Source organism: Coenobita brevimanus, chromosome 57, assembly GCF_032717465.1.
Source record: "Coenobita brevimanus isolate Jiangsu-jjx chromosome 57, ASM3271746v2, whole genome shotgun sequence".
NCBI lineage: Eukaryota > Metazoa > Arthropoda > Malacostraca > Decapoda > Coenobitidae > Coenobita > Coenobita brevimanus.
This window is the reverse complement of record NC_137010.1, coordinates 20,888,858-20,915,856: the sequence shown is the minus strand read 5'-3', so window position 1 is coordinate 20,915,856 and position 26,999 is coordinate 20,888,858. Positions and strand designations below refer to the sequence as shown.

The following is a 26,999-nucleotide window of genomic DNA, read 5'->3' as shown; positions in this document are numbered from 1 at the left end:
TCTCTCTCTCATTTTTCTTCCATTAATCTACATCCCTTCATCATCCCTACCTTTTCTTTCTTCACTCTCCTCTCCCCCTCTCTTATTTTTTACTCTCTCCATCAACTGTACTTCCATTACCTATCATTCAGTTCCTTTCTTTCCCCTTCTCCGACCATTACCTCTCATTCAGTTCCTCTCCTTCCCCTTCTCTTTCCCTCATCTTTGCTCCCTTTCTCTTTTTTTCAGCCTTCTTGTCTTGTATCACTCTCTCATCCTGTCAGTCCCTTATTTCTCTCCCATCCTTCCTTCTCTTTCCCTCTTAACTCATCTTTTCTCCTCTCATTTCCATCTGATTTCCATCTTTCACTTCCTAGCTGTCAGGGTTGGAAAAAAAAATCAGTTTTTTTTTTTTTTTTTTTTTTTTTTTTTTTTTTAATAAAAAAAATTGATTTTTAAAATTTAAATTGGACTTTTTTTTTTTAAATCAGATTTTTTTTTAAATCTGCAATTTTTTTTTCCAACACTGTTTGTGCCTTTGGGAATTCTGTCTGAAGAGTACCATACTGGGTCTTTTTTCCTCCCACTTGCTGCAATGCATCCATTAGGCATGATTATATATCACTGTTCAAATAAACGGACTTACAGAATTGAAAATAATAATATGAATGGGAAGTGGTGGGGGCACTCACCATCCACTCACTCGATGTAGTGCTGCTGTCGGGTGTCTGCCCTTTCCACTTGTCCATCCTTCTTTCCTTCCATCCTCTTCTGTCTTCCTTTACTTCATTCTTTCCTTGTCCTTCTGCGTACAGGTAACTTTACAAGCTTAACCATAGTCTACCTGACAAACTAAAATACACAACTTTTGCGAAAGTTCAAAGAGCATTCTATCCTCTGTTTTTTAATATTTCCCTTGTAATAAAAGGCAATCACTGGTGCCTGACTTGATCAAGATCAGGTACAGGAAGAGTACAGGCCAAGCAGACTTGATGCATCTTAACAATACACATCCAATACATTCACTGTCTTCTTCATTTTTACTGTATTTATATTAAAAAATCCATTTTGATTTAAATCATGATTTTTTTCACTGTGATTTAAATTGATTTAAATCATAACAACCCTGCTGGCTGCTTATATTATTAGCACTCTGCTAGCTGCTTATATTATTAGCACCATCATCATCATCATAACCTTCTTCCCACTGTTATTAATGGGATGGATAAAATCCACAGGCAGGAAAAGAGAAAATATAGAACTAGGAGGGCTATCATGTGAGTCCTCAACCAAAATATTCCACACTTCCAGCCACATCATTCAAGCTCTGAAAATTAACATCTGTTTTCATTTACAGTGTCTCTGTTTCTTTCTTCTCATTCATGTCTTCTTTGTTCTTTCTTTCTTTCTCACTATCTCAGCTATTCCCTTTACTTAATTTTAGCTGGTTATATGTGAATCAAAGTCAGCTTTCATTAATTATCACCTGCCTTTACCATGGCGGAGTGATAATGTTTTATTTTAATGATTATGCATGAATCAGAGTCAGCTTTCATTAATTATCGTCTGCCTTTACCATGGCGGAGTGATAATGTTTTTGCCTGCCTCTATGTGTGTGTGTGTGTGTGTGTGTGTGTGTGTGTGTGTGTGTTCCCATTACAGCCACCTCTTACATAACACGCGAATAATGTTCCTGGCAGGTCCTGCTTTATGAAAATTCCACGTTATACAGCCATATGTTTACATGTTAAAGGGTTTCATGGTACCCAAGCCAGCCCCAGCTTCACCTTTAGGGGCAATTTTCCGGGATTTTTCCCAGAACATTGACCTACTTAAAAATGACTTCAGTACCCACAAACACTGGAGGATTCCTCAACTTGAAGAGTTTGTGTGTGTTTATAGAGTCAACTGGAGCTTCTCCATCACCCATCGAATGCAGTACATGACCAGGTACTTTTCCATCATAACAAGCACTGAGTCAGACGAATAGTTGACTCGTTGACTTAGCATTTTTTGGTGATGGCACAATTACGTTCTCCTCTCTCCTTCCGCTTGATCACGTCAAGCTTCTGCTCCTGGGTCAAACTCTTCTGCCGTCTTGCTGATTCACGATAGTGTAGCATGGTTAGGCTGGGTCAGGTGGCCAAAAAAAGAGCAAAGTTGACCCACAGCATGTGTGGAGGCAGAGAACGGGCAGAGGGTTGATTCGAGTGTCATGGGAATCAGGGTTGCTAATTCACATTTTCAATTGTCGCTATGTTCATACCTAAAAGTTGCTGAAATGTCGCTAACCATTCCACCAAAAGTTGCTAATGGTACTGCTCCCCCTCCTCCCCACATTTTTGTAATCAAGTTATAACAGTTTTTTCTGCACAATACACTACTGATGAAATAGGTCAATAATAATCAATAGGTCAAACATGGCCAGAGTTCCCTCCACTTTTTTTGCTTCACCAAGTTTTTTAAATGGGAGAACTGTGTGTCGTACTCTACTAAAAGGCTCTGCAGCTTTCTCATGTTTGTGTTTCTGTGTTTCTCAAGGTCACATAGTTTTGCAAAGTACACTTGCAAATTTTACAAAATCCATTTCACACATCTCCAGGGACCTTGAGAAGCCAGTTTTTATACGTTTCGTTTTTAGCCACGCCTTTCTACATTTCTGCGAATATTGTGGCTTGCCCATTTTTAAGTGAATCCTGGCACTTTCTTCTGAGCTCGTAGTAGACTCATGAATGAGTGCGTCGTGTGCACTGTGTAGGTTTAATACATACTGAAGTTTCATGAAGACATGTCCTGTATGGACGCTGGTGCCACTTCTTAAATAAAGTTGAACAGCTTATTTCTATTATATTATGCTCATCACAGATCATTAACAGAAAATTGGTTAGCATTTTTTTTTTAAGTCGTACCAGATGTACTTAGCACTACCATTAGTACCAAATCTCATACATGCATTTTAGTATCTAGCAAAATCGGTATAACCTGTAGCTTGGTCTGGGCAAACCGCAAAGAGGCAGGGAGGATCAGGGGATACATCACGGGCAAATGCAACGCACGCTGTGACTAAATCTGCCCGTGTTTTGTCTGTTTTTTTACCGTGTATTAACCAGTTGTCTTCCATAATGACTAAATAATCCATAATTTTTGGCCTCAGGCCGCGTTTTCACCATCGTAGCAGTGTAGAACGTTCTTTTAAGAAATGGGCAATTTCTCCACCCGTGTAATATTTGTCAGAATCGCGTTTTGACCATATCTTGGAGTAAAAAAAAAAAGGGGGGGGGGACCGTACTATGACTGTTTCCGTGCTCTCTGATCAAGCGTTGTGTGAGAGGTGACTGTATATCTCATGAATGGCTTGAGCTGTCAATATGAAACCTTCATGGTATCAAGATGTGGCCAAAGTCTTGGATGAGTTCAAAAATGGGCCATCAGGGTCAAGGTCACCAAAATGGCTGCCAAAGGTCAGCTAGTTTTTATTACCCACTTTTAGCAGCATTATATTTCACGAGTGAAAGATGAGTTTTTGGCGAGAGTAGAAGCATGTATGGACAAGTTTGAGAGGAGTGAGAGAGTACTGTTGATTGGAGACATGAATGGCAACATTGGGAATGTACGAGTGGATGGAGTGGTTGGTCAGTGGGGTGTGCCAGCTGAAGTAGATGGGAATGGTAGTTCTTTGGTGGACATCTGTGCTGGTAAGGGGTTGGCAATAGCCAACACCTACTTTCGTCATAAGATGATCCACCGGTATACATGGAGAGTAATGAGGAGGATGGATGGTGAACTTGTTGAACGAAAGGCAATGATAGACTATGTGTGTGTGGATGAATGAATGAGAAGACAAGTGTTGGATGCAAGAGTGTGGAGAGGGTGGGGGAATTGAGTCTCGGACCATCACTTAGTGATGGCCAAGGTAGAGCTGCAAAGAAAGTGGTTGAGGAGACGAAGGGGAAGACAGGAGGAAGCAGCTCCTGTGAGAAGAGTGGAGAAATTGCAAGATAGTGAGAAAATGACAGAGTGTAAGAGCATAGTGGAAGAAAGATTGGGAAGGTATGAGTTAGAGCAGATGGAAGGGGTGGAAGACGTATGTAAGATATTCACGGAAGAGATAGGCGCAGTGTGTGAGGCGGTTTGTGGGGTGAGGAGGAGATGCAAGGGTGTGCAAGGGACAGCATGGTGGAATGATGAGGTGAAATGAGCTGTGGAACAAAAGAAGAAGGCATATAGTGAATGGTTAGCGAGTAGAGGTAGGGGAGATGAGAGAGAGAAGAGAGAGGTATATGTGAGCAGGAGAAGGGAGGTTAAGAGACTGGTGAAGGAGAGTAAGAAGAAAGTGGATGAAGAGTTTGCAAGGAATCTGAGTGTGAAATGAAGGGAGAGTAAGAAATTGTTTTGGCAGGAGGTAAAGAAAGTAAGGCTGTGTGAAAGGGGAAATAGTAGGGGAGTGAAAGATAGGAATAATAGATTGTTGGTGGAGAAGAGAGAAAAATTGAGGAGATGGAAGGAGCACTTTGAGGATTTGTTGAATGTAAAGAGTGAGAGCAGTGCTAGTATAAGTGGTTGGGGAATGGCTGGGAGAAGAAGAGATGAGAGGAGGGAGGAAGAGATCAGTAGGGTGGAAGTAGTGGAAGCGATGAAGAAGATTAAGTTGGGAAAGGCCCCAGGAATTGATTGAGTGTGTGGTGAAATGCTTAGGTATGGGGATGAGATTGTTGTGGAGTGGATATGGAAGTTGTGTAGATTGGCTTGGGAAGAGGGAAGGGTTCCAGAGGACTGGAAATCAGGTATAATTGTTCCTTTATACAAAGGAAAAGGGGAGAGAGAAGTATGTGGTATCCGTAGGGGTATTTGCCTTCTTAGTGTGACTGGTAAAATATATGGTAGAATACTCATTGATAGGGTTAGGCATATGACAGAGGAGCTAGTTGGAGAAGAACAAGGGGGATTTAGGTAGGGAAAAGGGTGTGTAGATCAGATATTTGTTCTAAGATGTTTAGTGGAGAAGTATCTAGAGAAGGGAAGGAAAGTGTATGCTGCCTTCATGGACTTGGAGAAAGCTTATGACAGAATAGATAGGCAAGGTATGTGGAAGGTATTAAGAATATATGGAGTGGAGGGGAAATTGTTGAGTGCTGTGAAGAGTATGTACGAGGAAGCTAGGGCTACGGTGCGAGTGGATGGTGAGCTGAGTGAGTTCTTTGATCTCAATGTGGGACTGAAACAGGGTTGTGTGATGTCTCCATGGCTGTTTAATATATATATGGATGGGGTTGTAAAGGAGGTGCAAGGTAGGGCAGTGGATGTGGGGCTGGCCCTAATGAATGAGGGTGAGATTTGGAAGATTCTGGTGTTGCTGTTTGCTGATGATACAGTATTGTTGAGTGAAGATGAATGGGAGTTGCAAGGTTTGGTGAATGAATTTGGGACAGTGTGTAGGAGGAGGAAGCTGAAAGTTAATGTAAACAAAAGTAAAGTTATGGTGTTTGAGAGGAATGAAGTCACAGAGTGTGCAGTGAGGTTGGATGGTGATCATATGGAGAATGTGAGTGCATTCAAGTACTTGGGTAATGTGATGAGTAAGGATGGAACTTTGGGGGATGAAGTACATGGAAGGGTACAGCAGAGAAGGAAGGTTGTTGGTACACTAAAAGCAGTGATGAGAAATAGGGAGGTGAGTATGGAAGTTAAGAAGTCACTGCATGATGGTATTGTGATCCCTACCCTGACGTATGGAAGCGAGGTGTGGACCTTGCAAGAGGGGATTAAGTCAAGAGTGAGAGCAGTGGAAATGAGTTACTTGAGAGGAGCATGTGGAGTGACGTGGAGGGACAGGTTGACGAATGAAGAAGTGAAGGAACGTTGTGGGGTAGATGTGGATGTGGTTGAGAAGATTAGGAGAAATACACTGAGGTGGTTTGGACATGTGGAGAGAATGGAAAATGAAAAACTGACTAAGAGGGTGTATGTAGGTGAGGTGGAGGGAGGGAGAGGGAGGGGTAGACCGAGGATGAGGTGGAGGGATGGAGTTGAGAAGTATATGAGGGAGGGGGGGGTGAGTTGGGGGGAGGGTAGTCAAATGGTGGGTGACAGAGTGATTTGGAGGCGTTTTGTCTGCGGCCACCCTTTGCGGGATTAGGGCGTCAGGCTATAGATAGATACATGTAGATAGATAGTATGGAAGGTAAGAAGTCACTGCATGATAATATTGTGATCCCTACCCTGACGTATGGAAGCGAGGCGTGGACCTTGCAAGAGTGGAACAAGTCAAGAGTGAGAGCAGTGGAAATGAGTTACTTGAGAGGAGCATGTGGAGGGACAGGTTGACGAATGAAGAAGTGAAGGAACGTTGTGGGGTGGATGTGGATGTGGTTGAGAAGATTAGGAGAAATACACTGAGGTGGTTTGGACATGTGAAGAGAATGGAGCATGAAAGACTGACTAAGAGGATGTATGTAGGTGAGGTGGAGGGAGGGAGAGGGAGGGGTAGACCGAGGATGAGGTGGAGGGATGGAGTAGAGAGGTATATGAGGGAGGGGGGGGTGAGTTGGGGGGAGGGTAGTCAAATGGTGGGTGACAGCGACTTGGAGGCGTTTTGTCTGCGACCACCCTTTGTGGGATTAGGGCGTCGGGCTATAGATAGATAGATAGATAGATATTTCATGAAAGCCATGAGCTCTCAACATGAAACCAGGGTATCAAGATCGAAAATGGGTAGTTGAGGCAAGGTCACCAAAATGGCTGCCAAAGGTCAACTAGTTTTTATCGAAAGCCTTTAGCACCATTATATCTCATGAACAACTTGAGCTATCAACCTGAAACCTTCAGGGTATCAAGATATGGCCAAAATCTTGGACGAGTTCGAAAATGGGGAGTTGGACTGTTGGGGTCAAAGTCAAGGTTACCAAAATGATTGCTAAAGGTCAACTAGCTTTTATCGCCTGCCATTAGCACCATTATATCTCATGAACAGCTTGAGCTATCAACATGAAACCTTCAGGGTACCAAGATATGACCAAAGTCTTGGATGAGTTCGAAAATGGGCAGTTGGGGTCAAGGTCACCAAAATGGCTACCAAAGGTTAACTAGTTTTTATTGCCTACCATTAGCGCCATTGTTTCTCATGAATGGCATGAGCTGTCAACATGAAACCTTCAGGGTATCAAGATATGGCCAAAATCTTCGATGAGTTAAACAATGGACAGGCGGGTTCAAGGTCAGGGTCACCAAAATGACACGGTTTAACTGAGTCTGACACACTGATTTTGCCAGCCGAGGGCAGGTGGATTTGGTAACACTGTGTGATGCACTCGGGCGGTGATTTGTCTGTTTACGTTGTGTTTGAACGTGCTCCAAATTGACTTTGTATTCCAAGGCTCTCATTGATTTGTAAGATACCAGAAAATACAATTATACAAATTGAAGCTATGATATCTTTAATGATAAATATGTGCCTTTTAAATTACTAGAGATAAACCTGAACGACAGTGATAACAAAAACTAAGTAAAGTCACGACTGGACACATACGGACAACAGTCAGCGACTGATTTATTTAAATTCATTTCATTATGTTTGATTTTGTTCACACTGCATGTGGTTTTCTTATAGCAGCATACTTCAAATATTATTTTCTCATGGGGTTTGCTTTGATCTTACTTTCCTTTCTTCCACCATTAACAAAAATTCGGTTCATTCTATAATGATGTAATCCATTATTTTCCTGGCTCTCTGTTGAGGGGACAGAGATACATGCTTCAGGAGAGAGTGCGTGGTGACCAGGGATAGGATGTCCATCTGTCTACCTGTATGTCTGTCTCCAATTATATGAAAATGTTAGGAAAAATCAAACACCAAACTTTTTCATGTAAGAAATAATTTGACTGAATCTGACTGGGAATACAAACAAATGCAGATGTTTAAAGCTACTGTTACCTATGAAGGTTATGAAAATATGTATGTACACTATATAGACTATATATATCGAGAATAGCATGTATTGACCCCAGTGAGGTGTGTGTGTGTGTGTGTGTGTGTGTGTGCTCACACAAATCATAATTATTGGAAGATAAGCTAAGCCTATCTAGAGTCAGGTTGTATATTAGTAGAGGAGGTATTGAAGGGCATGGTGTAGACTGTAGACTGTGACACTGTTTAGTAGTGGTGGGAAAAACATTCGAGCCTTCACAGGACCTCGGAACCACCTCGCTAGGAATGCCTGAATTCCCGCCATAGTCGCTAACTGTGTTCATAGCATCCAGTCGCAACTTTACTTAGTTTTGTCATCACTGTCGTTCAGGTTTATCTCTAGTAATTAAAAAGGCACATATTTATCATTAAAGATATCATAGCTTTAATTTGTTTCTGTATTTTCCGGTATCTTACAAATCAATGAGAGCCTTGGTTGGAATACAAGGTCAATTTGGAGCACGTTCAAACACAACAGAAATCGAGCAATCATCGCCCGAGTGCATCGCGCAGTGTTACCAAATCCATCTGCCCTTAGCTGGCAAAATCAGTGCGCCAGACTCCATGAAACCGAGTACAGGTATAGTTTTTATCGCCTACTGTTATCACCATTATCTCTCATGAACAGCTTGAGCTATGAACATGAAACCTTCTGGGTATCAAGATTGGCCAAAAATCGCCCCCCCCCAGGTGGTGCCTCCCAGTCCCTTCCCTGGGGGGGGGGCTGACCCTAGGCCCCCCAGGGGATGCACTGCCTCTTGGCCCCCGGAGGGGGTGGTGTTGCCCGGCCTCCCAGGGAGGGTAACTTAGCCAACAGCATATTCAGGCGGGCAATTAGCAGAGAAGAGAGAAGGAGAGGGAGTGTGGGTTTAGTAAAATATTTAGCTAGACTTTCAATTGAAATTTTCCTGTAAATCAAACACTGTAACTGAATGATTGAATTAATTGTAATGGGTTGGTTGTAGTGCACATAACATGGGCAGACAATTTTGCAACACATGTTTAAATCATGCTTTAAAAGTCCTGAAGGGCAACTGATTTGTAGGGCAAAGGGACACCACTTTTTACCCATCCCCGCCCCAGAGAGGCTCAGGGACGGTTATTGTTTTCACTCGGTTTGTCTCATTGTTTGTTGTTTGTCTGTCTGTCTGTTAACAAACAGCTTTACATGAAAACTACTGGTGCGATTATGACTAAAAATTACAGGGATGATGGGCTATGACCTTTTGATCAGCTGATTAAATTTTGTCCCACCTCATCTGTAGGTGGGACAAAATGATGATGGTTATGATGATGAATTTCCTCTCCCACTTTGTCCTTCCTCCTTTCCCCAGTTTTCTGTCCATCCCTACAAACTCCATCTCTTGCTCAACAGTTGGATGCAACAGTGGATGGTGGTGGTATCCCATCAAACACATCATCAAGACCATGTCCCCCTTTATTTTTCACTCCCCACTCCAACTCTCTCTCTCTCTCTCTCTCTCACCATTTTCCCATTTTCACTGCTTTCCCCTTTCATTTTCTCTCCATCTTCCTCAAACAATACATCCCTTATCCCTCTGTCTCTCACTCATTTTTCTTTTTCTTCCTGCCAATCCCACTCCCCGTACTAACTCTGAGTCCTAACCCCCAGTTGGATGCGTCTAGGGATGATGGTGGATTCTGGTGGCAAGATCCCTGTCAAGCATATTGTCAAGACCTTTGCATCTGGCAAGACAGAGAAGATGGTGTTCTCGTGCTTGGAGGAGATGGGCCTGCCATCGGGGAAGGTGGGGTAGAATAAAATCTCATGATTCAGTCCCTGACTCAAAAGCCCATTAATTTATTTTATTTTATTATTTTTTTTTCCCCACTGCTAGACATTTTTCTTAGTTTAGAGGAACTTATACTAGTGAGAATGAATGAGGATGGGCCAAGGGTGCAAGAAGGCCTCATAATTCAATCTCTAGCTCTTAACCCCCTCACTATGATGATGCCCTTTTTTATATTTTATTCCTTCAGTGTGTGGTGTTGCAAGGGTAACAGTTATAGCCTATATGATGTGATCTGAGAAGAGACGAGCTTAAATTAAACCTTTCAAACCTGGCAGCTGATTGGTCATCTGAGTGCATACTCTATTAATGACGCATTTCAAATTGTTTTTAATGTAAGGGTTCCAATAACCGTTTGATGATAAGAATGCCCAAATAAAATATTATATATTGTTATTTGTATGCATTAATTTAAAAACAGGGCCTTACCAAGGTTATCAGATGGCCTAGATATATGTGAAATTTTGAATTCTCAAGACAAAACAAAACACATCCAGGTAAGGTTTCATGGGTACAGTGATTTTTTCTCCATGTTCAGGCAAATTAAGGTAAGTTATATCATTACTTCGACATTATGTAAAATATAACTTAGTAAAACATGTGAATTCTAGTGAAATACAGTTTAACGTATTCCCAGAATTTTGATGAATGATGGATGGGGGGGGTGTGGTCTACTCATGGGATGTCCCACTTGACTAAGCAGATGAATATTGAGATTTACTTGAGAGTGTTCTGCTGTTTCATCAGTTTGCATTATGCTCACTACTTTTGCATCATCAGTAAGTTCTCTACCTTTTTACCTTTGAATATCTAGTTACAACAGAGCTGTGACAGGGTATAGGTTGCTGGATATTTAAAAATGACAGTGACATATAGCTTCATCACCAGTGTTTACCAGTCATTTTTCATTGGAATTTCAATGTTTTACTAGGTTATATTTTACATAATGTTGCAGTAATGATGTAATTTACCTTAAATTGTCTTAACATGGGGGGGGGGGAATCACAGTACTCGTGAAACGTTACCTGGATGAGTTTAGTTTTGTCCCGAGAATTCAAAATTTCACACGGCCAGTAATCTCTCAATTATCTGACGTAATAGAGTAAAAGGCAAGTCCGGACAGTGGATCCATCTGAATAATGGACATCTCCCCTGGCCCCCTTCATACATAACAAGGAAGTGAAGTGAGACACTTGGGGCTTGGTGACAGCTACACTCACCCACCTCATTCCTGTATTTTTTTTTTCTCTCTCTCTCTCTCTCTCTCCAGAGAGGAAAGAGGAGGGAGTGAGAGAATGGAGGAAAGAGAGGAGGGCTGATTCTCTCTCTTTCTCTCTAGAGAGGGAGAGGGAGGGAGGGAGGAAATGGAGGAAAGAGACAGGAGGGACCGATTCTCTCTCTGTCTCTGCACTGAGCGCTTCCACTTTCATTTTTACTTCACATAATTGTGTCATCACCTTTGTTTTGACATTCCCTTTCATTTTTACATTTGCTTTCACGTTCACTTTGACATTCATATTTACTTCCATGCTCACTTTCACATTTACCTTCACCTTTACTCTCACTTTTACCATTACTTTCATATACATTTTCACTTTCACTTTCACTTGCATCTTTACTTTCTCACTTTCACATTTATCTTTACTATTACATTCACTCACCTTCATTTCACTTTCCCAACTTTTACTTTCACATTCTCCATCACTTTCACCTGCACCTTCACTTTCACCTCTCTCTCTCACACACACACACACACACACACACACACACACACACACACACACACACACACACACACACACACACACACACACACACACACACACACACACACACACACGAAACATGTTCATATGTACTGTACACATACACAATCTTTTCCTCACTCATAAATATGCACACGTGTACACATCCCCTCAATGCAGGCATGTCTAAACTGGTTTGACTCCCCCCCCCCTCTCTCTCTCATAAATAATAGAAATAATACACACCCAAATCACACTAAAATCAACAAGAGTGGCTGAAAGTGTTATTATATTATTATGAATTATTGTGATAAAATGCGGGTGACATAGTGATTTTCACTTTGATCCCCTCACTCATAAATATGCACGGATATGCACATACATGCACAAATGTGCTCATGCCCTCGGTTGCCGGGCTGGAACTGGGAACAACCAATGGGGTCTGCAGTGGATACTGGGTGAGCCGGACAGTGAAGCGCCACCAGGCTATTCCTACCTGTGCGGGCAAAAATGTTCATGTGGCCATAATTTCTACCCGGATCCAAACATCTTTTCCAGATAAATTGGAAAAATGCACGTATAATAGTTTAATACAACCAGATCACAGCATCCGGGTAATGGATCGTTCAGATAATGGTAGTCCAGATAAATGGGGGATTACTGCATCTAGGCCATCTGATGAACTTAAAATTGCCCCGTTTCTAACTTAATGTACACAAATAAATATACTGTATACAGTACAGTAATCCCTCTAATATCCGGACGCCCAATAACCGAACATCCCCACTAACCGAACCTTATCGTCCTGGGATCAAACATTCCCAAAATGGTCCGAAAATCCAAAAAAATTGGAAAAAAAATCGATTTTTTGCCGTCCGTAATTTGAACTTGCCGCGCGCGCCGCGTGAGAGCATTGTTTTGGTTCGTCATTCCTCCGACGTCCGATAGAGCGCCGCTGCATCCTCCCCACTTCCCGCCTGTCTCTCACCGCGACTGGACCTGCGCTCTTCGTAATGGCTGCCCACGTGCTCGCTTTTGTGGTGGTGCCGTACTTGCTGCAAGGCCTCCTGCTGCTCTCTGCCCTACTCTTAGTGTGTGTGATGATGGCCCCGCCTCCTGAGAAAAGGAAGAGAGTGGTGTTGACTCTGGAAGAAAGCGGGAGATATTGGAGAAGGTTGATGCGGGTTGGTCTTCCTCTCGCATTCTCCGCGAGTTCAACCTGGCCCGGTTGACTTTGTTTGATATCAAGCGTTCCCCGAGACAAGCTCATGCAGTACACGGCTGACTTCTCGTCGAGAAGCAAACGCAACGTGGAGAGGAAGGTTATGTTTACTCCCAAGTATGCAGAGATCGACCGCTCCACGTTGATTTGGTATCGACAACAACGTGCAGCTGGTGTGATGGTACGTGGAACGGAGCTGAAGGCTGCTGCTGAGAAGTTTGCAAGGCTTCACGACGCCCTAGACTTCAAGGCATCCGAGGGTTGGCTCTTCGCGTTCAAGTTGCGACATGGCCTTACTAACCGTAAAGCACATGGCGAAGCATTGGACGCTACGGGATGGAGTGGAGCGAGTTTCGGCACAAGGTGAAGGCTTGATCGACAGGGAGGGCCTCACTCTCGGTCAAGTCTATAACGCTGACGAAACTGGCCTATTCTATCGCTCGGTGCACGAACACTCTCGCCGATGAGACGGAGAAAGCGTGTACCTGGCCGCAAGCTTTCTAAGACGGATATCTGCTTTGTGTTGTGCCAATGCTAACGGCATGCACCGGCTTAAGCCCGTTATTGTTGGCCGTGCAAAGCAGCCTCGGTGCCTTCGTGGGGTGATGGATGTCCTTCCTGTCGTATGGTACCATTCTTTGAAAGCATGGTTCACAGCTGTGATTTTCAAAGACTGGTTTCACCATCACTTCGTCAAGGAGGTCATACATTACCAGACGAAGACACTGGGAATTCCTCGCGACCAGGTAAAGGCTCTCCTTCTCCTCGACAATGCACCTGCCCACCCGTGCGACAAGGACTTGGTAGCTGAGAATGGCCGTATTAGGTGCATGTTTCTGCCACCTGTACGACTGCTCTCATTCAACCAATGGACCAAGGAGTGATCGTGGCAACAAAGCGCCTGTACCGTCGGAAGTTCCTGGACGAGGTGATGGTGGTTCTCGAGGACGGAGGACGAGCGCAGGAAGGACGTGACACTCGAGGCAAGCGGACTTTGGAAAACCCGCCCGCTACAACATCAAGTCTGCGCTGTACAACTGGGCTAGTGCATGGAAGGAAGTCCCTGTGAAAACTCTTGAAAATGGTTGGTCTCGTCTGCTTCTCGGAACAGATGTGGATGCGATTTCCTAGGGTTTGACGTGGATGACTTCCATGCACGGCTATGCTGCACGGCGACGATGTTCATGTGGACGATGTTCGTGAGTGGTTGGACGACGACGAGGCGATCCTGGGTATCAGACGTTGTCTGATATCGAGATCGCGTCTTCGGTTGCTGGTGTCAGTCCCGAACTTGAAGATTCCGGCGACGAAAGGCGATGATGATGCAGACTCCGCCCAGCAGGACACTACTCCAGCCATCCCCAAGCTGAGCGCACTCCGGGGAACATCTAGAGTTCGTCCCTAGACTACCTGGAACACCCGGACTGCGACAGGGAGATGGGGCCCTTGGGACTCGTGGAGGAAGTGCGTGCTCGGCAGCGCATCATCAATCGCCAGAATCGTCGGTCCTTGCGTCAGTCAACGATTGACAGTTTTTTCAGGCCCGTGACCCCCGCTGTGCCAAGCCCTGGTTCCACTCCGTTGCCTCCCCAAGACAGGCCCTCATGCTCCGAGCAACAGCCCAGCACATCAGCTACAGTGGAGTCACCGCTCGACGTGAGTTTGCGGCTGTCTTCAGAGTCTTCTGTAGTCGGTGCGCCATCACCACTACCCACCGATGCACCCCTTGGACGCCTGCCAGTGATACTCTCGGGCTCTGACTTTGAATAATCTGCATGAAATTCTCCACTAGTCCAAACTGGTATTTTGAGTGTTGTTCTGTGAAAAATACGGTGTGTTTTGTTTATGTTTTCAAGTTGGGAGAAAAGACTAAGTAGAAAAGAAATTTAACGTAACTAACCTTCTTTGTTTTGGCTTTGGAAACTTAAAAAAACTTGGGAAAAGTTAATGTGCAACACTTAAATTTAATGGAACATTATTTGGACTAAAGTGAACACTGTGAAAAGAACGGACTTCTGTGTGTTAGTGACTAAGTTCAGTGCAAGACTTCAGGAAGAGTGTAGTGCAAGTGCTTCAGGAAATCGTTCTTACTGTCAGAGTCCGAGAGGAGCGGTTATTCATCGAGGTGGCCAGGGACTTGCTGTAAGTAGCCAAAATGTTTCATGTTGTACTATTTTCCATACTATATTTACCAGAATGTTTCATATTGTATTTTTTCCCATACTATACTTACCAGAAAGTGTCATACTGTACTTCTTTCCATACTAAACTTACCTCATGCATGTGCAGTAGGAATGTGTTTTTCAGAGTTCGGTTAGGTTCGGTTAGGTTAGGTTCGGTTAGAGTCCATAAGTACCAGAATGTTTATTAATGTATGAACATACTTCTAAACCCACATTTTATGTGTCTATTGCATTTATTTCAGTCATTTATGTGCCTTATTGGTGTGATTTGGGTGTTAAATAGGTGCTATGCATGTCCGGAGGGAGTTGTATAGGTGTTTCTCTGTGTTAGGGTCCGTAAGTACAAGTCCATAAGCTGGGGCCCAATATCCGGACAAAACCAATATCCGAACCTACCGATGGCTCTATTGATCCGGATATTGGAGTGATTACTGTATTTCATTATTTACGAGAGAGAGAGAGAGAGCAAAGCAACTGTTAACATGATTGGTTTTGGGGGTGTACAGAGAAGGAATGCAGTGCCAGAAACGTGACATTCACAGAGATGAAGAATGCTGTGAAGCAGCTGAAAAATGGGAAAGCAGCTGAAGTTGATGAGGTGTATGCAGAGAGGATTAAGTGTAGTGCAGAGAGCGCAATGAAATGTTTGTTGGAGATATGTAAGATGGCATGGATGAGTGAAACTGTGCCGATAGTGTGGAAAAAAAAAAGCAGTGATTGTACCCTTGTACAAAAGTAAAGGTGAGCGATGTGAGTGCAAGAATTATCGTGGCATACCGGTAAGGCTGTTGAATGTGGTAGGGAAGGTATATGGAATAATTATTTTAGAGAAATTAACAGAGATATCAGAAGCCCTAGTGAGTGATGAACAGGGTAGCTTTAGGAGTGGCAGAGGATGTGTGGATCAGATATTTGCAGTTAGACAGATAGCAGAGAAGGCGTATGAGAAGGACTATATGGTGTTTATGACATTTATGGATCTGGAAAAAACATATGACAAAGTCGACAGAGATGGATTTTGGAAGGTTTTGCACATGTACGTTGTAGATGGTAAGCTGCTAGGTGCTGTCAAGAGTTTTTATGATGATAGTGAGGCATGTGTATGGGTAAATGGGCATCTAAGTGATTGGCTCACTATCAGTGTGGGCTGGCTCACTGTCAATGTGGGTGCGCGACAAGGTTGTGTGATGTCCCCATGGTTGTTCAAATTATGTATGGATGGGGTGAAGAGAGAAGTAAATACATGAGGCATGGAGAGAGGAATGGTATTAGTAACGAATGGTGATGAATGGAATATCTCAGATTTGTTGTATGCTAGTGATTCAGTGCTACCTGCAAATACCGGAGAAGAGCTTGGTAGACTAGTGCAGAGTTTTGTAGATGTCTGTGAGAGTCATTCCTTGAGAGTAAATGCAGAAAAGTGTAAAGTGATGCTTTCAATATTGAGAGAGAGAAGGTGACTCCCTGTGTGATGTTCAGTGAATGGAAAGAAGACTGGAATTGGTGAGAGATTTCAAATACGTGGGTACAGTGATTGAAAAGAGAGGAAAATTTGCAAAAGAAGTGGAAAGTAGAGTGACACAAGGAGAGAATGTAGCTGGTGCTATGAAGGCCTTGGTAAAAAACAGAGGCTTGAATGTTGCAGCTGTGCAAAGCCTTCAAGAAGAAGTGTTAGTGCCAACCTTAATGCACAGATGTGAGACTATGGAGTAGCATGAAAATGAAAAGTCAAGAGTAAAAACATTGGAGATGGGACTGTTGAGGAATGTATGTGGAGTTCAGAGCGTGGATGGGATATGGAATAATGTGATTCATGAAAGATGTGGAGTGAGGAAGTGTGTGAACACCAGAATCGAAGAGGGTGTACTACGATGGTTTGGTCATGTGGAGAGAATAGATGACAACAGAGTGGTGTAAAGGTATATCTGAATGGATTTGAAGGAGGGAGGAGGCGAGGTAGGGCAAGAAGAAAGTGGGGGGATATGGTGGATGAGTGGAGGGATATGGTGGATGAGTATGTGAGGAAGAAAGGTACGGAAGTTGGTGAGGCTAAGGGACTGACAAGAGACCGAGCTGGCAGGATGAATATTGTGTAGAGGAGCACATAACCAGGGATTTGGCACCCCTTTTTAACATGACAGCGTCTGGACTGAGTCTGTCAGATATGTAAATGTGAAGTTACAGAACATGGTAAAAATTTTTTGGCCTATCTGATGGAGCCAGGATTCTGTTGGCTTGAATGAGAGTGAATGGGAGCGTGGCCCATTGAACTGGGCAAACTTAGGCTGTCTGGACATTGCTACTCCTCACTCTGCCCTAGGGTGGGAAAGGAGGTCCAGATGGTGATGGTGATGATTGGAAAATATTCACCATAAACCATGTTTGCCCGTCATAACAAAGAGACTCGGGCATAATGTTGCAAAGTGTTTGCTCTATGCGTGGCGGGGTACTGCACAGCTGGTATGACCCATGGCTTTGTTATTTGATTACTTTATTCTTTGTATATATTCTATGGCAAGGTATAAAATTTTTGGTTTTTACCTAATTTCAACCTAACATTTTGACGCTATTTTCTTTGTTTTCCTTTTTTTGAATATTCTGCGATAAAGTACAGCTATTCAGCTTCAGAATAACACTACAACCAGCATCCTATCATACGTACTTTATTTACGCTGACCAGTGAACAAAAAAGATTTTGAAGCAAATATGCAGCTGAGAATCGTAAAAAATTATGCATCTCTTTCCTTTTGCTTTACTGCACAATAAAATGCAGAAATACCATAATCTACATATCACTGCAAAGGTAATTTATTAAATTACCTTTGCAGTGATATGTAGATAATGGTAGTGATATTTAGTTTTTCACAGTTTAAACCTGATTTATATGTCATCATCATCCAGACTTCCTTTCCCACACTGAGGCAGGATAAGGAGTAGCAATGTCCAGACAGCCCAAATTTGTCCAATCCAATGGGCCACGCTTCCATCCACTCATCACTCAAGCTCCCGGAATCCTTGCTCAATCGGATGTGCCAAAAACATTCACCATGTTCTGTAACTTCACATAAACATATCTAGAAGAGTCAGTCCAGATGCCATCACATTGAAAAGGGGTGCCAGATCCCTGATTGTGCACTTCTCCTCACAACGTTCATCCATCCAGCTCGATCTCTTGTCATTTCCCTAGCCTTACCAGTCTCCAAACCTCTCTTCCTCACACACTCATCCACCATATTCCTCCACCTTCTCCTTGGCCTGCCTCGCCTCCTCCCTCCTTCAGATTTGCTCAGATATACCTTTTTCACCACTCTGTTGTTATCCATTTTCTCCACGTGACCATACCATCTTAGTACACTCTCCGATTCTGGTGTCCACAGACTTCCTCACTCCACATCTTTCATGAATCAAATTATTTCATATCCTATCCACTCTCTGTATTCCACTTACATTCCTCAGCAGTCCCATCTCCATTGTGGTCACTTGACTTTTCATTTTCATGCCACACCATAGTCTCACATCCATACGTTAAAGTTGACGCTAGCACTCCTTCCTGTAAGCCTCGTGCAGCTGCAGCACTTAAGCCTCTGTTTCTTGTCAAGGCTTTCATTGCACCAGGCACTTTCCTTCCTTGTGTCCTTCTACTTTCCACTTCTTTTGCACATTTTCCCCTCTTTTCTTTCACTATACCCAGGTATTTGAACTCTCTCACTAATTTCAGTCTCTCTCCATTCGTTCGTTCGTTTTCGTTCGTTCGTTCGTTCGTTCGTTTTTAAAGGCTCCAACATGCTTGCATGTGTCGGCCTTGGTCACCTAATGGCGGCTCTCCATACTGCACGATCCATTGCAGCCTCCCTGTTCAGTCCCTTAACCCTAAGGTCACACTTAATGACCTCTTCCCATGTCTTTCTCGGTCTACCCCTCATAACCCCACCCCCAATATTAACACTTCTCACCTTCCTCACCCAACTATCATCCCCCATCCTCTCCACATGTCCAAACCACCTCAATCTACCTCTCCTCATCACAACACCAATACACTCCAGTCCCATCCTACCTCTCAACTCTTCCATTGTAAACCCAGCCCCTCCAGGCCTTGGACGCAGGGACGCACTGCACATCCACCTAATCATTGTCATTTCTGTACGTCTGAGCCGGCGAATGTCTTCCTCCTTCACTGCCCAGGTCTCACTGCCATACAGCATTACACTCCTAACACACGCTGCATACAAAGACCCCTTAGCACGTAGGGAGAGCCCCCTCAATGTCAGGAGAGGCAAGAGCTCCCTGAACTTCTTCCAACCACTTCTCACCCTAGCCACAGAGCTAGCTCCAGCCCCACCTCCAGCACACAACATGTCTCCTAAATAACAAAACTCTTCCACACACTCAAGAGATTCACCAGCAAGTTCAATTCTTTCACGTCTGACGATCTCCACCTGCTCACCCCGGCACGCCGTACACATAAAATCAGCATTATCTCGCAGTCTACCTCTGATACCACTACATCTCTTATGCACCCATTTATCACACACACCGCACAAGATGGAATTACTTCCCACGCCCTTGTGGCAAACTGCACATGGCCACTCTCCCTCGTCTTTGACAGTACCGCCACCAACCCTAGATATCATCACTTTTGTTTTATCTGCATTTACCCTTAAACCCTTTTGCCCCATACCATCTCTCCACTTCCTAAACCTTTCCTCCGCCTCCCTTTCATTCTCTGCAATCAACACCAAATCATCAGCATACAACAACTCCCACGGAGTCCGTTTCTAAAGTCACGTGAAAGGGCTTCAAGTACCATGATAAACAACATGGGACTCAAGACTGACCCCTGATGCACACCAACATTCACGGAAAACTCATCACTCAAATCTCCATTCACTCTCACCTGGGTGTGAGCACCCACATACATGGCCATAACCACCCTAACCAGCCACTCCTCCAAGCCAAGCTTTCTCATTGCCCACTTCACCACCTCTCTAGGGACTCTGTCAAAGGCCTTTTCCAAATCAACAAAAACAAAATAAAGATCCCTTCTCCTACCAATATATTTTTCCTGAAGCTGTCGAACAATGAATATGGCATCAGTGGTCCCCCTACCTGGCATAAACCCAAACTGCATCTCATCAATATTCACTCTTTCTCTAATCATACCTTCTAAAACTCTCTCCATTACCTTCATTATCTGATCTAAAAGCTTTATACCTCTATAATTCCCTCTTTCCAGGGCATCACCCTTCCCTTTATACACATTTACAATTACACTCTTCAGCCAATCATCTGGGACAACACACTCATAAATAATCCTATTTATCAGGTCAGTGACTAAACTCACCCCTATATCGCCTGAGGCCTTCAACATTTCGGCAGTCAACCCAGACACACCTGCTGCCTTCCCCACCCTCATCCTGCCTATTGCCTCACTCACAGTAGCAGTATCAATCAAAGGCCAAGGGCCAGACACTGGATCTGCTGGCTCCAAACCTTCCCTGTCCCAGTCAAACTCCTCATTCAACAACCGGTTATAATGCTCTCTCCATGCATCTTTAATATCCTCACTGTTCACCACTACCCTTCCTTCATCATTCTTCACACACTGCTCACCTATGATATCCCGATTATCCCTCTTCACCTGACCTGCCACCCTAAATATATTTTTCCTTTCCCCATGATTTAGGTTATCAAGTAATTGTCTCTGTGACTCAGACTTTGCCCTGTATACCTCTCTCCTAGCCCTACGCATGGCTGCCAAATATTCCTCTTTGCTACCACCCTTCTTCCATTCCCGGAAAAGCCATTCACTGTAACATTGCACTGGGAGTCACCTTCTCTCTCAGTATCCATCATTTTAGTCTTTTCTACATTTACTCTCAAGGCACGACGCTCACAGACATCAGCAAAACTCTGCACTGGCCTAGCAAGTTCTTGTCCGGTAAGTGCAAGTAGTACAGCATCATCAGAATACAACAAATTTGAGATATTCCATCCATCACCATTCTTTACCAACACCATCCCCCTCTCCATTGCTCGTGTTTTTACTTCTCGCATTGTCCCATCCCTATATATATTGAACAATCATGGGGACATCACGCAACCTTGTCGTATGCCCACACCGATCGTGAACCATTCACTTAGATGCCCATTAACCTTTACATATGCTTCACTACCATCATAAAAACTCTTGACGGCTCCTAACAGCTTACCATCTACACTGTACATGTGAAAACTTTCTACAATCCTTCTTTTCCACTTTGTCATATGCTTTTTCCAGATCCATGAATGCCATAAACATATTATGGTCCCTCTCACAAGCCTTCTCTGCTATCTGTCTCACTGCAAATATTTGATCCACACATCCTCTACCACTCCTAAAGTCACCCTGTTCATCACTCACCAGGACTTCTGTTATCTGTCTTACTTTCTCTATAGTAATTCTTCCATATACTGTACCTTCCCCACCACACTCAATAAACTTATGCCACGATGGTTCTTGCACTCACTTCGCTCACCTTAATATTTGTACAGGGGTACAATCATAGCCTTTTTCCACTCCGCTGGCATAGTTTCACTCATCCATGCCTTCTTACAAGTCTTCAACAAACACTTCATTGCTCTTTCTCCACTACACTTTATCATCTCTGCATTCACCTCATCAACCCCAGCTGCTTACCCATTTTTCAGCCACTTCACATTACACTTCACCTGTTCAAGTGTCATGTCTCCTGGCACTGCATTCCTTTTCTGCACACTTCCAAAACCAATCATGTTTACAGCTGCCCTGCTGTCTCTATTCCCATTCATCAGGTTTCAAAATATTCTTTCCATCTGGTCTTTACTTCATTTTCATGGGCTAATAATCTATCACCTACATCCTTCACGTCATGGCATTTCTTTCTGCTTTCACTTCTACATTTCCGCACCTCTTTCTGGAATAACTTCCTATTTTCAGAGTACAGTAGTTTGGTTTTGGTTTTTGCCTGACATTAGCTTGACATTTTGACCTTTTAGTTTCTTTGTTCTCTTTTTTTTAACATACTACATAAAGTACAACTATTCAGCTTTAAAATGACACCAAAACCAACATTCTTTCATGAGGATTGAGTTTACAGAGAGCGATCAAAGAAAAAGATTACGATGTGAAGATGTGGGTCGGTGTGAGAGCAGCTGATTCTAGTACAGACATAATCTGCCTGGCCCAGAAACCTGATAGGGTTAAAAATAATTCAAAATGTGTCATTGATACTGAATGCACTTAGACAACCAGTCTGCCACCAGCTTTCAAATGCTTAAGACTCGTTTCTTCTCATATCAAATAAGCTGTAGTAAGGAAAGAACAGTTTAGCTTGGTGGGATATGAATGTTCAAAGAGTAGTGGAAGAAAAGAGAAAGAACTGACTTGGGTAGATGCAAGAAAAGTGTTCAGATGAAAGGAGTGAATACTGTATATTGAGAATAAGAAAGACATGAAGAGATTAATAAACAGAAAATAAAAAGTAAGTCATGATCTTGGTAGGTGGGGGCACCCACCATCCGTGAACTCAGTGTAGTTCTACCATCAAGTGCTCAGTATTAAATGACAAGCCAAATAGTGTCACATAATCCTGGAAGCAATTTGATACTGTTTTTTGGATAGTAACCACATGTTCAACAAGTAGACACCATTTGGTCTCTTAGATTTGATTGCTGTAGCCAGATGTGGTGCACAAAGTTCTAAATTGGAGGGGTGGTTTAAGTTTATTGCTCACATAGTATTGATCAGGCATTCAACTGGCCATTCGCCTTTGTGTATGAAATGAATTACCTAGCCCTGGGCTTCTACACTCGTGATGGGGCAGTGAAGGATTGGATGATGGATGGATGGAAGAAAAATTAATGTGAATTACTTTGAAAATTGGGAAGAAATGCAAAAATATAGGAATGAGAGGGAAAAAAAGTGTAATAATTTGGAAGATTAAAGTGGAAGACAACTGACAAATGAAAATAAAATAAGGATCAGATGTAATGAGGATTTTGAAAGTCAGATGAATGGGAATGATAAGAACAGCACAGTGGTAAACATTGGTGGTGCACAGAGATAGATAGATAGATAGATAGAAAAATTTTGTGTCAAGATTGAAGAATGGGAAGGCAGGAGTTGTTGATGTGGTGTATGCAGAGATGATTAAATGTAATGGAGGGTGTGTTATGAAAGGTTGATTGGGAATACGTCATAGATTTTGAATGAGGGGGGTTGTACCAGTGGAGTGGAAGGCTATGATTGTGCCATAGTAAATGAGTTGAGGTGGTCAAAGTGAAGTAAGAAATCATGGGGTAGGTAAATTTTCTGAATGTTATAAGGATGTATAGAAAAATAGTTCAAGAACAGGTAAGGAATACATCTGATTACCTGGTTAGTGATAAACAAGATGGTTGTAGGAGTGGTAGGGAATGTGCAGATCAAATATTTGCAGTAAGACAGTAGAGAAATCTTGTCAGAAGAACTAGTGTTTATGGACCTGGAAGGATAATGGAAGGTCTTATGTATATGTGGTGTGGATGGAAAGCTTCTGAATACAGTACTGTTAAGTTTTTATGCTAGTAGTGAAGCCTTGTGTAAGATATATACCACATATATATATATATATACTGTATATATATATATATATCCATCCATCATCCAATCCTACGTTGCCCCATGAGGAGCGTAGGAGCCCAGGGATAGGCAGTTGGTCCTGACATTTAAGATGAGAGTGACCAGCCTCACTCATCCCTGAGTGGCATTACGTGAGCAATAAACCTCAACCACCGTATGGATATAAACCTTCACCGGCTCAATCCGATTGGAGCACAATAATTACCCACTAAACCACCAGGCGCCAAAATTTGGTTATATGGTTACCACCCAGCTTAGTAAAAGGTTTCCTGGTGTACAGGAAACCATTTGGCTTGTCACTCAGTGTAGAGTCACCCATGGGCAGAAGGAAGAGGAAAGAATGAAGGAATGAAAGATAGAAGAGGGAGTGTAAAGTCACCTGCAGGCAGAAAGATGAGGAAAGAATGAAGGAAAGAAAGACAGAAGATGGAAGGAAAGAAGGATGGAGGAGAGGACAGGGCAGACACCCGAGAGCAGCACTACATGAGTTAGTGGATGGTGAGTGCCCCCACCTACCACAAAATATATATATATATATATATATATATATATATATATATATATATATATATATGAGTCTGGAGGAAATAGCAGTCAGTTAGATTGTTTTCCCGTTAGGCAGGCTGATAGGAGGTTAGAGAGGGATGTTAAAGTTACAGGAAGTGAGGAATGTGTGCAGCAGCACAAACTATTGATTTGTGATGTGGTGCTTAAAGAACGAGTTATGAAACCAATCGGCGTCGGAATGTTGCCTTGTGTTTATGTATTTGTATGTCGAAGTTTTGCTGTGCAGTACTGTATTTGTAAGTTATAACATTAAATAAACCTTCTAACCACTTAAAGTGCTTCATATTGATTACCAATGGCAGATAACAGCAAAATACCACGTTTAGGGAGTCTAGGGAACAAAATGGTTTCGGTACTATTCGCTGTCAAGCCAGTTCGCCGTCACAACAATAACAAGGCAACATAGACTTTGATAGATCCCCCTGAAATATAGTTATTAAAGTATTGATTACTTAATAATAAGTATATTTATAAAAGTACTGATCAATTCATTCATCATTCATTGCCAGATGCTATGTATCCCAAACGGGGTGGCCAAGGGCTTAGAGTTAATTGTTTTTACAGGGAGGGGCACTAATCCTCCACCAACCCCACTTGACACGTAGGGATGCCAACAGCATCTGGTGTTCCCAGGCGGTCACCCATCCAAGTACTAACCAGACCCAACATTGTTTAACTTCGCTGATCAGACGGGAAGCGGTGTATTCAACGTGGTATGGCCGTAATATAAGTATACTGTATTTATAGAATGACGGGGAATCATCCAGGGTGCAAATTGTCCTGACGGTGAATCGTCCATGTCTTGACGGGGAATTGACATGATGGCGAATTGTCTTGGAACCCACCGATCGTGTGTAATCTATAAATCAGGCTAACTGGTTACAAGGCTTTATTTAATGGTTTAACTTTCTTTAAGTGCTTTAACTTACAAGTACGTACCAGAATAGTAAATATTTAACTTACAAATACAATACTGTGGAAAAGCAGTACAGCAAATATTTAACAAACAAATAAAAAAGGTAATATTCTGACACCTATCAGAAAACTGGTTATAAGACTTTATTACTTGCTTGAACGTTATTTAATAATACTTTAACTTGCACATAAACTTACCAGAATAGTACTGTAAGTATTTAACTTACAAATACAGCACTTAGGAAAAGCAGTACAGCGAATCACATCACGTGATCTAAACAAACCATGCGTGCTGAGCTGATGATCGAGGATTTGGCCTTTCAAAGGCCTCTCTTGCGTAAGATTATAGTGTTCGTAATGGTTCTTTAATCTTATGTTGTCTTATACGTATCCCAGTGCTATCTATCTATCTATCTATTGCCAGATGCCTCAATCCCGTTTGGGGTGGTCACAAACAAATCGCCTCCAAGTCGCCCTTTCCCCCGCCATTTCACTGCCCTGCTCCCAACTCACACCCCCCTCTCTCATATACCTCTCCACCCCATCCCTCCATCTCATCCTCGGCCTCCCCCTCCCTCTTCCCCCCTCCACCTCACTCACATACACTCTCTTCGTCAGTCTTTCACCCTCCATCCTCTCCACATGGCCAAACCACCTCAGTGTGTTCCTCATAACGCTTCCTATCACATCCACATCCACACCACAATGCTCCTTTATATCCTCATTTGTCAGCCTGTCTCTCCATGTGACTCCACAGGCTCCTCTTAAATAACTCATTTCCACTGCTGTCACTCTTGACTTGTGTCCTTCCAACAACGTCCAAGCTTCACTTCCATACGTTAGAGTTGGTATCACAATACTGTCATGTAGTAACTTTTTCACTTCCATGCTCACTTCCCTGTTTCTTATCACTGCTTTCAAAGAACCAGCAACCTTTCTTCCCTGCTGTACCCTTTCAAGCACTTCACCCTCCAAACCTCCATCCTTACTCATCACACTACCCAAGTACTTAAACATACTCACATTTTCCAATTCCTCACCATCCAACCTTGCTGTACATTCACTGACTTCACCTCTCTCAAAGACCATCACTTTACTCTTCCCTTCATTCACCTTTAGATTCCGTTTCTTACACACTCTCCCAAACTCATCCACCAAGCCTTGCAGCTCCCCTTCGTCTTCACTCAACAACACAGTATCATCTGCAAACAACAGTACAGGGAGTTTCCAAACACTATCCTCTCTCACCAGGGCCACTCCAACATCCACTACCCTACCTTGTACCTCTTTTATTACCCCATCCATGTACAGATTGAACAACCATGGAGACATGACACATCCCTGTTTCAACCCAACTTTCAAAGAGAAAAATTCACTTAGTTCACCATCCACACGTACTGCAGCCTTCGCACCATCATACATATTCTTCACAGCATTCAACAACTTCCCATCTACTCCATATATTCTTAACACTTTCCACAATCCTTGTCTATCCACCCTGTCATATGCTTTCTCCAAATCCATGAAAGCCGCATGCAACTTCTTTCCCTTCACTAGAAACTTTTCCACTAAAGATCTAAGAATGAATATCTGATCTACACAACCTCTTCCCTTCCTAAAGCCTCCCTGTTCTTCTCCAACTAATTTCTCTGTTCTTTCTGCAACTCTGTCAATAAGTATCCTACCATACACTTTTCCTATTATACTAAGAAGACAGATGCCTCTATGATTACCACACACTACTTTTTCCCCTTTTCCTTTGTACAAGGGAATAATTATACCTGACTTCCAATCCTCCGGGACTCTACCTTCCTCCCAGGCCAATCTGCACATCTTCCAGATCCATTCTACTACTATCTCTCCCCCATGCTTCAGCATTTCGCCACACACTCCATCAATTCCTGGGGCTTTCCCCGATTTAACTTTCTTCATTGCATCCACAACTTCTATCCTACTGATTTCTTCCTGTCTTCTCA

At 43.0% G+C, this 26,999-nt stretch overlaps 1 protein-coding gene and 1 non-coding gene across 2 annotated transcripts in view; one reads left to right on the top strand and one right to left on the bottom strand.

The window, feature by feature from the left end:
• The window catches only part of norpA (no receptor potential A), a 506,175-nt gene that overhangs the window by 303,064 nt on the left and 176,112 nt on the right, over window positions 1-26,999 (top strand). The window contains exon 7 of the mRNA XM_080274227.1: window positions 9,576-9,711. Coding sequence (XP_080130353.1) covers window positions 9,576-9,711 — 136 coding nt within the window. The remainder of the gene's footprint in view (window positions 1-9,575; window positions 9,712-26,999) is intronic.
• On the bottom strand, window positions 24,717-24,835 carry LOC145402374 (5S ribosomal RNA). The gene has a single exon (XR_013897732.1). It is a non-coding gene; the product is annotated as a 5S ribosomal RNA (ribosomal RNA).